Source organism: Drosophila teissieri, chromosome 3L, assembly GCF_016746235.2.
Source record: "Drosophila teissieri strain GT53w chromosome 3L, Prin_Dtei_1.1, whole genome shotgun sequence".
NCBI lineage: Eukaryota > Metazoa > Arthropoda > Insecta > Diptera > Drosophilidae > Drosophila > Drosophila teissieri.
The window spans coordinates 6,889,670-6,900,744 of NC_053031.1; the positions used below are offsets into that span (position 1 = coordinate 6,889,670).

General features: G+C 46.8%; 4 protein-coding genes across 4 annotated transcripts; 3 read left to right on the plus strand and 1 right to left on the minus strand.

Annotated features, from left to right (window-relative positions):
• Positions 1-1,285: 1,285 nt before the first annotated feature.
• Positions 1,286-3,982, minus strand: LOC122617630. The gene is made up of 3 exons (XM_043793556.1): positions 2,952-3,982; positions 1,838-2,643; positions 1,286-1,779 (listed from the first exon to the last, which is right to left on the minus strand). Exons 1-3 carry the CDS (start codon positions 3,980-3,982, stop codon positions 1,286-1,288), a joined length of 2,331 nt encoding a protein of 776 aa, XP_043649491.1.
• Positions 3,983-5,170: 1,188 nt separating this feature from the next.
• On the plus strand, positions 5,171-6,684 carry LOC122616384 (aldo-keto reductase family 1 member B1). Its single transcript, XM_043791823.1, has 6 exons — positions 5,171-5,323; positions 5,413-5,580; positions 5,648-5,820; positions 5,928-6,072; positions 6,129-6,326; positions 6,392-6,684. The coding sequence occupies exons 1-6, from the start codon at positions 5,249-5,251 to the stop codon at positions 6,581-6,583; spliced, it is 951 nt and encodes a 316-aa protein (XP_043647758.1). The 5' UTR covers positions 5,171-5,248; the 3' UTR covers positions 6,584-6,684.
• A 643-nt stretch (positions 6,685-7,327) lies between these two features.
• On the plus strand, positions 7,328-9,081 carry LOC122616275 (aldo-keto reductase family 1 member B1). The gene is made up of 6 exons (XM_043791677.1): positions 7,328-7,707; positions 7,827-7,994; positions 8,064-8,236; positions 8,326-8,470; positions 8,539-8,736; positions 8,800-9,081. The coding sequence occupies exons 1-6, from the start codon at positions 7,630-7,632 to the stop codon at positions 8,998-9,000; spliced, it is 963 nt and encodes a 320-aa protein (XP_043647612.1). The 5' UTR covers positions 7,328-7,629; the 3' UTR covers positions 9,001-9,081.
• Positions 9,082-9,616: 535 nt separating this feature from the next.
• Positions 9,617-11,026, plus strand: LOC122617162 (transmembrane protein 267). Its single transcript, XM_043792889.1, has 2 exons — positions 9,617-10,156; positions 10,217-11,026. The coding sequence occupies exons 1-2, from the start codon at positions 9,863-9,865 to the stop codon at positions 10,595-10,597; spliced, it is 675 nt and encodes a 224-aa protein (XP_043648824.1). The 5' UTR covers positions 9,617-9,862; the 3' UTR covers positions 10,598-11,026.
• Positions 11,027-11,075: the final 49 nt, after the last annotated feature.

Consider the following 11,075-nt stretch of genomic DNA (forward strand, 5'->3'; position numbering starts at 1 on the left):
ATTGTAAAACTCCATCAATTGCTTAATGTTACAAACTTTACAACATAATAATAAAACAACATTTGTTCCATTGATTTTCTATATATATTTCAATTAATTTGATAATCATAAATATTTTATTTATTCGCCATGCAAACCATGTACAATTACATAAATAGGTAGGTTCATTTCAATTTCAATTTGTGGTTTTTAGTGGTTTCGTGTACTGTTTTTGTTTCTGGTTTTGGCAACTAGTCGTATATATGTAAGTATATTCAAGTTACGAGAACTAATTGTACAATAATTCATCTAATAATACCGCTGTGTATAAGAGTAATATGAACGATCGCTTGCTAGTTGATTAGTATACGTAAGACAATATCATTACCGTTGGCAATACAAATATCAATGGTGTAATTGATCTGCGCGAGAACGGTCGCAGCTTAAAAGAGGAGATACTCACATCCAAAATCGAGACTCCCGCTCGTAATTCCTAGTTCCATTGTACAGGTAGGTGAGGCTAACCATGCTAATCATGTTCGAAACATTCAACTGACTTAACTTGACTTTTTGAGCAGTGTTTTTGTGGACAGGTGGGTGACTGTTTTGGATTAACACAACATAGGGGCCAAAAGTAATCTCCGAGTAATGCTTGCGAATTTGCTTGTTTGTGAATTCAATATTTAATTTAAAAACTAACTGAAATGTTGGGTTTTTGTTAGGAATGTTGTATTGATCATTTTCATTTGTATGCTCTTTCATTTTATTTTTACTGTTTGAAATTTGTTAAGTTTTTCTCTTGGTTTTTGCAAGTTCAACAAATGAATTGAAATATTTTCTGCATATATTAGTAGCTTGGAAATATGTTTATAATAATCTTCTTTTTCTGAGTACTTTGTATTAAATCCTTTGATTTTTGCGGCTCTTAACATTGTAAGGAAAACAAGTGCCATTAAAAAATTGTTATATTCGTTAAAATGAAATTCGACTATTAGTTCTATAAAGTCAATTGCATATATACTATTTTTCTTTAAGGGGGATATGCAATCAGTTTGTTAGCCAACAGAAATGATGTTCTATATAGTGAAAAGCTAAAATTCGATAGATTACTTTTCGTCCTTATCTTATCTTTCTACGATCTGCAAGTCCCAAGATTCACCCACCCATCAGTGATTTGTATTTTTTGCATTAATTCGCAGTCGCGTGCTAAACAGGGTGGTCGTGTGGAATCCATAAATCAGTGGAGCACTTAGCGTCCGAATCCAAATCCAAATCCGAATCCGCAGCTGCACTGCCCCGGCGATTCTCAGGTGCACTGCATCTTCTTGCAGTTGCACAGCCACTTGATGATCCTGGCATTCCGCTCGACAATCGACGGCGGCTCCGAGGGTCTGTACGCCTGTGTGGTCTGCGGCTGGGTTTCCGTGCTGTCCGGCAATCTCATCGAGTCCACGGTGCTCACGTCCGAGAAGAAAACCGTGCTGGAATCATCGGAGGCGTCATCCGTCTCCGAGTGGTGCCTCCTCGGTTGGCTGTAGATCTCGTGGAAGGCCTCGTCATTCAGTCCCAGGCGATCGAAGAACTTCTCCAGCTCCGAGATGCTGGCATTCAGGGCCTCCCGCTCCATGTCCAAGCTGTTGTGGTACACCTCCGAGGAGAAACCTTTGGGGAAGAAGACGTTTTCGTGGTCCACGCTGCCCCGATGCTGCTTGTAGGCGGCCAGGACACCGCTGGCCGTGCCCATGCCTCCTGATCCTGGGGCCACGAGGCCTCCGCCTGATCCTGGTGGTCCTCCCATTTCTACATGAAGATTATAAACCAATGATCATGTGAGCCTTAAATTAATCTGAGTTCCTACCTCCTTGAACTGGCAGTCGGTTCCTGTTCTTGAAGCGGATGCACCGCTGCCTCTTGAACTGGATGGGCGGTGGACTGATGTCGTCCACGGAGGGCGCCGATCCGGGGCTCTGGACCAGCGAGCTCTGCGAGTGATTGATGCTCGTGTAGCCCTGCGAACTGGTGTGCAGCTGCTGGCTGGAGGAGCTCGAGTATCGTGGCGTTTGCGTCTTGAGCCTGGGCGATGGCGGCGTTGGGGTGTAGTCATCCTGGAAGGCCTCTGGCACCTCCGGTGTGGGCGTGAAGTTCAGCAGATAGTCCGAGCCCATTGTGGTGTCCTGCTTGCAGCGGCAATCCAAACACTCCGTATTCCGGCCACCACCCATGCCGCTGTAGTCGCCGGCGGGCGTGACATAGCCACAGTAGGAGTTGGCACTGTGCTGCGTGGAGGAGCCACTGTCCCTGCGAGTGGCGGCCACCAAGGTGCAGCAGTTTTTGATCGTGCCGCTCGCCGGAGCCGCGCTGCCTGCCACTTCGCGCTGCCGCTCCCTCTTGTAGCAGGGCTCGCTGCGATGGGTGTAGTGACCGGAACTGCCGCCGGAGTCGCGGTTGATCGAGGACTCGCCGGCGGACTTGATCGATCGATTGCCACGGCTGCAGCAGCTCAGGATCTCGCTGTGCGGCGAGTGGCGACTTATCTGCGTGTGCAGATCCGGCAGCGACTTGTGGCTGTTGATGTTGTAGTCGCCGGAGGGATAGGGAGCGCTGCGATCCTCGCCCGTGTTGGGAACCTCGTGGGAGTGCGAGTACGAGCGCTGGTAGTTGTATCTGGTAATTGGTAGATGGTAAATGAGGTATCAAATAATTGGGATCAACTTCGGGTGAATTTGTTCTGATTTATGCCTAAAAGTATGCAATGCATATTTACATTATGCTTTCGGAGTCACGAGTCAATGGTATTTTCGGACTACATGCGTTTTGTTGCATACTTTCAGGCATGTTGCTAAATGAGGTCTTGATCAAAGGATGATTCTCAACTGTGGACTTGTAGCATTGATGATTACTATCTCACAAGTCCCACCTCCTATTCATTATCTTTAAGTTGCCCTATAAAGTAGTTAAGCCATATAACTCACCTGTATCGATCGTTGTGAGCCTGTCCCGACTTTGCCGCATATTCGGCGGGCGGGCTGATGGGTCGATAGTTCTCGGTGAGCACCAGTGGCTCCTCGCCGTCCCGCCCATAGCCGTGGGTGGTGGGCATGTAGAGGGGCGGTGGGATCCGCAGGGCGCCCGCCTGACCGCCCATCTCCTCCTCGCCGTAATCCGTGGGCAGCAGCTCCGCGCTGCCGTCGCTCATCTCGTGGCGCCTCAAGGTGCCACCGTTGCGCTCCTTGCCCGTCTCCGAACCCAGCAGCATGCGCAGCTTGTGCTGCAGGAGGTTGTTGTTCACGGCAGCGCCTCCGTTTCGTCCTTGACCTTGGCCCTGGGCGTGGCGGGAGTGCGAGTGTGGGTGCTGGTGTGGGTGACCATGGTGGTTGTGCAGATACTGCTGTTGCTGCTGCTGCTGTTGTTGTTGCTGCTGCTGCACTTGCTGCTGCACCTGCTGTTGCACCTGCTGCTGCCGACTGAGATTGAGACTCATGTACCGCCTGTCCTCCATGTCATAGTGGTGACCATGCGACTCCTCCGGCCGACGTCCTCTCTTCCCGCTGGCTCCGTTGTTACCACCGCCATTGCGGTAGCTCGCCTGCTGCAGTCGCTCGAAAACCGCCTCGGATTTGATGTAGAACGGCTTGGACTCCGCCAGCAGCTCCACGGCGGACTTCCTCTTGCTGTAATGCCTGCCGCCCGTGTGATAGAAGGCGTTGTGGTGACCCCAATAGTTCCGGCTGGCCGCCGCCGTTTCCGGCAGTGCGGAAGCGGACAGTGGTCGCTGTCCGCCGGAGGAGGACATACCGTATCCATAGCTCGCATCCGCCATGCCGCCTCCACCTCCGAAGATCTGCTGACTGGTGGCGTACAGTGTCTGGCTGGCGGTGCGCGAGTACTTGGGCATGGTCGGGTAGGCGGAGGAGGGCGTGGACCCGTGGTGGCCACCTGGTGAGCTGCTGCCATTGCAGGATCGCTGACGCGGACTGCTGCATCCGTGGACCACAGCCGCCATTGTTGGACTTACTATGGGTTCTTAGCTCAGAGAATTTGTTCAGTTCCTTTGGCTTTTAGATCCGAGATTCCTTCGAGAGTTGGTTTCTGCTTGGATTCTTTTATTTTTTTGGGATTCCGTGTATTTCCGTGTGGTTTCCTTAGCTGCCTGTTTGTATTTTTTGCAGCTTGAATTGGGTAATATTGGTTCCCAAATAGCCAGTTCCTTGGGCTCCCGATGGGCAGGTGCTGCTGCAGGTGTCACCTGCTGTTCCTCCCACTTTTCGCCGCCCCTCAGCTTTTCTGCTGGCCCCGATTGCAGGGGGTGTGAGCTCGGAGTCCGGGTTTTGTGGCATGCGCAGTGGTCGGCGTGCTGCGTATACTGAAATTACAATACAATAATTTTCAGCTAGCCAAGGCTCGACGGCAGTCACCTTCTACACCTCCATGGCAATCCGAAAAATAACTAGACCACACCAAGGCGAAACCAATGAGCCAGCTACGACACGCACTTGGTTCCTTGGAGCAAGTGGAAATGGTGGCTCTTGGACTTGGACTTGGTCTAGTCAGTATCCAAGGAGTATTTATAGATTGCAGCGCACTTTCACTTCGATCCTTCGAAGGACTTGGAGTTATAACGCACTAGGGACTTCTCTGTATGCATTTAAACCTTAGCTATTAGCACAGTAACACTTTTTGGGATCCAGACACTCGTTGGAGTGATTTTCTGCTCCACAAATGCCTCGGGTGGGAACTCACCAGGCGCTTCGAAAATTCCTTCACTTGTGCGACGGTGGCAAGGTCTGGTACATTGTGCCTCTTTGAATAACAGATGTTGTGCCGCTTCCAAAGCGTTCCGTCCTCCCAAGAAAGCTCCACTCATGCGCCCCACCAAAAGTACCCCAGGCAGAGCTTTTATACTCCTCATAAATAGGTGTGGTGCTTAGCCGAGATTCCACATTATCCTGCAGTCATAGAAGTTACTAGAGTACCAGTATTACTAAATCAAACTTTGCTTTCATATTCTAAGAAACTTGAATTCTAATGCTAAAGAATCAGCTTGTATAGCTTGAAGTATATTACATATATTTATATTCCTAACTACAAATTCAAAAAACCGTTTCAAACAGGTTACCATAGGTGGACCTTATCTTCCCGCCAATATTGGCCAGCTTTTCGAAGCACTCAGAGCTTTCCTCAGAACTTTGTGAGAGAGCTCCAGGAGAGCTCCAGAACAAACTGACTATCTGAGTTTGTTCAGTCAGCGAGCAACTGCGGAACCGCCAAGATGTCCAGCAAAATTCCATACGTGAAGCACAGCAACGGCACCCAAATTCAGTCCATCGGCTTGGGCACCTACACGGTAAGATTACGCCTCGAAGATCACGTCTTCGATGGTTATCAGTTCGGCACATTTGATATCCCATTATAAAATGATCCGCCCTTTTCCAGTCGCTTGGTGGAGATTGCGAGCGGGCCACGCTGCATGCGATTGATGCGGGCTACCGGCACATAGACACCGCCTACTTCTACGAGAACGAGAACGAAGTGGGTGCAGCTGTCCAGCGGAAGATTGCCGAGGGCGTCATCAAGCGGGAGGACATCCACATCACCACCAAGGTGAGCACTGCTTATACCTCTACTTATGGAATGGCCATCATCCTAAAATGGTAATCTATACTCGCAGTTATGGTGCCACTTCCATGAGCCGGAGAGGGTGGAGTACGCCTGCCGCAAGACCCTGCAGAACTTTGGACTGCAGTACGTGGATCTCTACCTGATGCACTGGCCCTACTCCTACGTCTACCGCGGCGACAACGAGATGATGCCCACCGATGCCAAGGGCGAGGTGGAACTCAAGTGGGTAACAAAGACATATTTTTAATTTAGTCAATTACTTTCCAAATGTGGGTGTGTTCAGTTCGTATTTGTATAAGCCTTAATGAGCTACATTTTTGTAATTACAGCGATATCGATTACCTGGACACCTGGCGCGCCATGGAGAAGCTGGTGGAACTGGGCCTGACCAAAAGCATCGGCGTATCCAATTTCAACTCGGAGCAGTTGACTCGCCTGCTGGCCAACTGCAAGATCAAGCCAATCCACAACCAGGTGCGTCAATTGTGGTTTCGCCCAGGGTTTCGTATGCCTAATAGACCATTTTCCAGATCGAATGTCATCCCGCGTTGAACCAGAAGAAATTGATTGCGCTGTGCAAGGAGAATGACATTGTGGTGACCGCCTATTGTCCCCTGGGCAGACCCAATCCTGCTGAGAAGACGCCCAACTATATCTACGATGCCAAGGTGCAGGCCATTGGAGACAAGTACAAGAAGTCCACCGCCCAAGTGGTGCTCCGGTATCTGGTACGGATTAGGATATATGCCTAATGAGCAAGAAATTCTTACTAAGATTATTACTATCAAAATAGATTGAGATTGGAACTATCCCGCTGCCCAAGTCCTCGAACCCCAAGCGAATCGAGGAGAACTTCAAGATCTTCGACTTCCAGCTGGATGCTGAGGATCACGCCGTTCTGGATTCGTATCACACTGGAGAACGCCTGATTCCGATGACCCACGCCATCAAGAGCAAGAACTACCCATTTAACATCGAGTTTTGAGCCGAAAAGGAGGTGCAATGTTTGATATTAAAGTGGTTGTTACATCTGATATTTTGTGTAAATACATGTTTTTGAAAATATACACCAATCATTATTTTTGAGATCTGTTATTTAATTATCTATAATATATATATTTATTTAAGGAAAGAAGATTAGTAAGACAAACACACTTGATTTTTACATATTAACGCTTTATTTTTAATTTTAGGTATTTTGTTAGAGTTCATACTCAATACATATATTTTAGTCTTATCAACTATTTCTGATTCGCGGTCAAGGGCGTGGTTAATATTTCCAAGGGGGTTTGAAATTCTTATAGAGGTGCAATATTTATAGTACATTTACTACACAGTTTCTTTCAAGTCACATATGAAATCAATAAGCAAAAAATGTATTTTGTAAATATATAATTTATCCTTAGATGAACCCCTTTTTGGACACCCCTGCTGACCATTTAGTGATTTGAGAGAGAGCTTTCGCGCGATCATCTAGTTTTTGGAGCAGGCTTGGCATGGAAAATTCCATTTAATCAAGATCATTTGGGCTAATGCAATTTCGCCAACACTTGTCCGACTTCCATTATTCACAACTGCAAGGCAGATTGCAAAAATTAACATCTGAAAAAGGAAAACCATATAAACAAGCCCACATGTGATATGTAAATAAACAAAACTAGCGATAACGTTTACTTTGTGAATGAGCTTTGCGCGCCGCTAAACTATCAAACTATCGATAAATGTTTTTCAAAAGTGTTCCCACAAATTTCCAAATGGGATTTTACATAGGTTTTGAATGATCACTTCGAATTTATAATTAATAATAGTTTCGTTTTAAAAATCAAATTTCCAACACATAACATATGGGTTAGGACAACTAGCATATACCCTACTTCCCACGCCAGAAACTATTTTTTTTGCCAGCTTGGCCACGTTTTATCTGCAAATGAAAAAGGTCTTTTGAAGGTTCTGCGGGCCCATTGAAAAACCTTATAACAGGGGGGCAACGAGCCACCCGGGCATTCGGCGTTCAACTTTGTAACAGGGAAGATGACCGGGAAAGTGGAGTACTACTTCAAGCACAACGACGGAACCCACATCCAGGGAATCGGACTGGGCACCTTCGCGGTATGACATTGAGTGGCTGATCACAGCAGATCCGATACGGATCAGGAATGTCGCTTATCAGTCGCCGGGTTAACGTCATTTGAAGAACCGCTAACGTTACTGATGACTTGTGATTTCAGTCGACGGAAGGCGATTGCGAACGGGCAGTTCTCCATGCGATTGATGTGGGCTACCGGCACATCGACACCGCCTACTTCTACGGAAATGAGGCCGAAGTGGGTGCGGCAGTTCGGAAGAAGATTGCCGAGGGCGTCATCAAGCGGGAGGACATATTCATCACCACCAAGGTCAGTTGGCATGGGTCAATGGCAGGTGCATCATAAACTAATCCTTGACCAATACTAATCCTTCCGCAGCTCTGGTGCAACTTCCATGAGCCGGAGAGGGTGGAGTACGCCTGCCGAAAGACCTTGGCGAACATTGGCCTGGATTACGTTGACCTCTATCTGATTCACTGGCCTTTCTCCTACAAATATCGAGGTGATAACGAACTGATACCCAAAGATGCCAATGGGGAGGTGGAACTTGTGTGAGTAAACTGGGAAAACTTAAAAGTTATTGTGAAATGCGCCTGTGCTTATATCTTATCTTATTACGTTCACTTACTCCAAACTACAGGGACATTGATTATCTGGACACTTGGGGCGCCATGGAGAAGTTGGTAGACCTGGGCCTCACCAAAAGCATTGGCGTTTCCAATTTCAACGAGGAGCAGTTGACGCGCCTGTTGGCCAACTGCAAGATCAAGCCCATCCACAATCAGGTAACAATCAGTCACACTAAGTTCCCTACAGTTTTTCACTTAATATTTATATATTGTTCTGTGCGCAGATTGAGGTGCACCCCGCGTTGGATCAGAAAAATCTGATTGCCCTCTGCAAGAAGAATGGGATCCTGGTGACCGCCTTCAGTCCACTGGGCAGGCACAATGCCGAGCTGAGGACGCCCACCTTCATGTACGATGGCAAGGTGCAGGCCATCGCAGACAAGTACAACAAGTCCATTGCCCAAGTGCTCATCCGATATGTGGTAGGGATTTGGATTACGGCCTAATGTTCCACTGGATCTCTCATTATGATTACCATATTCCAGATTGAGCTGGGAACCATTCCGCTGCCCAAGTCCTCCAATCCCAAGCGCATCGAGGAGAACTTCAATGTCTTCGACTTCAAGCTGAGTGCTGAGGACCATGCCATTTTGGACTCGTATCACAATGGAGAGCGTGTGGCTCATGCTCGACAGGCCATCAAGAGCAAATACTATCCCTTTAACGTTTATAGTGCCTGCTTCTGATTCTACAAATATAGCTAAATTATTATGAATAATAAATTAAACGCAACCCTTTGTAAGGGAAATCCCAAAAGCAACAAGTAACTTTCTAACGTCATTTTACTTGAGTGTTTTGTGTATGTCTGTTTTACTCTTATCATCAGAAGTACTTCCATTGACATTCACTGGCATGTGCTATAAATCTTACCCGGCGGCCTATTTTTGCCCTAGTCATTCAGTTATTTTATAAACAAGGATTAAATTTCTTGATGAAAATATTGGAAAATGTATCTAGCCCTTCAATAAAAGTGAAAACTTAGAAAACCCAGCTTTACCCTTATCGTATAGTACTGTTCTCGATAAGAAATATATATGAAAAATATTCTTGTACCGGTTACTTGTAGAAATAGAAAATCAGCATGTGTTGACTTGAATTCTCTGCTGTAAAAGAAGTATTAAATATTTCTTTACAGCAGTTAAAATAAACTTGAAACGATAAAATCCATAAAAAAACATCAGTTACAGCGGATATTTTGAATTTCGATTGCGTGGTATTTTGTAACGGCTTACAGTATATTTGCTTGATGTAAAAAATATCGATAGAGAGGTCGCCGAATGCTATCGATAAGTATTTATTTACTCGAGCAAATATTGTTAGATATTTTTATGTGCGCACATCCACAACAAATATCCTTGCCAATCGCCGGTTATACCACGAATTGCGTGTAAACAAGATGCCAGCAGTACGTGGCCAATACCGCAGCGAAGATTACGTGGAGCAGCAACTGCAGGAGTAAGTGCACCCAGGGCAACCAAGTGAATCCGTCCAATTGCCGGAAACCAGAGCCTCGCCAGCCGGAAAAGTAGAGCAGACTTGCAGAAATCGATGCCCCACTGCCACACAATGGTCTATATGCGAATCGTGCTGACAACCTTGGTGACCATTACGTGTCTGCTGGGGGACAACTTCGTGGAGCTGACCCAGCATCCACTGCTGAAGGCTCTGGCCGACAATGCCACACATGCGGCCATTGGAGCACTCACGGGCATCACGTTCGCCACACAATTCTACGAGCGCACCTCGCAGTTGTTCGGCTGGATATTGATTTTCACCTGCTTCGTTGTGTCATCGTTCATTGACTTGGACCACTTTGTGGAGGCTCGTTCCCTGTATCTGGAGGTGAGTATGCATTAACTAGGTGAAACACGCACTAACCAAGTTCCTATAACTTGCACGCAGGATGCCACCAATCTGTCCAAGCGACCCTTCCTCCACTGCTCCAGCATTATAGTGGTGCTGCTGCTGTTCTACATGTGCACCGCCTGTTTGAACTACTTCCGGACCAGTCTTATGCTGGGATCCCTACTCTGTGCCTTCATCACACACCACACCAGGGACGCGGTGCGACGGGGCTACTGGCTGTGCCCACTGGGCCACACGGACAGGATGCCCCAGCTGGCCTACATACTGACCACCATCCTGACGCCCCATCTGCTGGGCTGCCTGCACAATATGTGCCGCAGCGCCATCGTGCTCAACTTCCTGGGGCAGTACGTTAAGCTGAGCGAGGGTCAATACCGCAGTAGTTCGACTGCCAACTATCGCTACATGCAAGTCTAGGCTATATTGTAGGAACACTTTGTGATAATATTGCAAAACATCATCAAATGGTAAATGCAAATTGCTTTTTAAGCTTCAAGCGCTTTATGATTAGAGATCGCCTAGAAACCCAAATACTTCCTCACAAACAGGACACAATTTTACACGGATCTACTACTAGAAGTACCTTTTTGAGGGAACTATGCTTCCCCGTCCAATTAATTGATTTTTCTTTGTTAAGTAGCGTGTAGGTTTTTACTAGCATCTAAATAGAATACAGATAATATCCGGATATGTGATATGTAGTCCTTAGACAAACTAGAGTAACGAGCATATAGCGCACAACGATATCTAATCGATTTTCAACTTCAAACTCTGACTCTTGTACTTGTAGGCCATACGAATTTTAAGCTAATCGAAAAATAAAATCAATCTAATTGCCTTACAATATCAGCCTTGCAATCACCATTAATCGCATTGGCGTATTTGGCCCACCTTA

Bases quoted from the DNA above. Each gene is read 5' to 3' on its own strand.
- LOC122617630 (XM_043793556.1), bottom strand. From the start codon at position 3,982: ATGGCGGCTGTGGTCCACGGATGCAGCAGTCCGCGTCAGCGATCCTGC. The intron at 2,644-2,951 runs GTGAGTTATATG...ACCAATTACCAG, and splicing joins GCTCACAACGATCGATACAG to ATACAACTACCAGCGCTCGT. The intron at 1,780-1,837 runs GTAGGAACTCAG...ATCTTCATGTAG, and splicing joins CCGACTGCCAGTTCAAGGAG to AAATGGGAGGACCACCAGGA.
- LOC122617162 (XM_043792889.1), top strand. From the start codon at position 9,863: ATGCCCCACTGCCACACAATGGTCTATATGCGAATCGTGCTGACAACC. The intron at 10,157-10,216 runs GTGAGTATGCAT...ACTTGCACGCAG, and splicing joins CTCGTTCCCTGTATCTGGAG to GATGCCACCAATCTGTCCAA.
- LOC122616384 (XM_043791823.1), top strand. From the start codon at position 5,249: ATGTCCAGCAAAATTCCATACGTGAAGCACAGCAACGGCACCCAAATT. The intron at 5,821-5,927 runs GTGGGTAACAAA...TTGTAATTACAG, and splicing joins AAGGGCGAGGTGGAACTCAA to CGATATCGATTACCTGGACA. The intron at 6,327-6,391 runs GTACGGATTAGG...CTATCAAAATAG, and splicing joins AAGTGGTGCTCCGGTATCTG to ATTGAGATTGGAACTATCCC.
- LOC122616275 (XM_043791677.1), top strand. From the start codon at position 7,630: ATGACCGGGAAAGTGGAGTACTACTTCAAGCACAACGACGGAACCCAC. The intron at 7,995-8,063 runs GTCAGTTGGCAT...ATCCTTCCGCAG, and splicing joins ACATATTCATCACCACCAAG to CTCTGGTGCAACTTCCATGA. The intron at 8,471-8,538 runs GTAACAATCAGT...TTCTGTGCGCAG, and splicing joins TCAAGCCCATCCACAATCAG to ATTGAGGTGCACCCCGCGTT.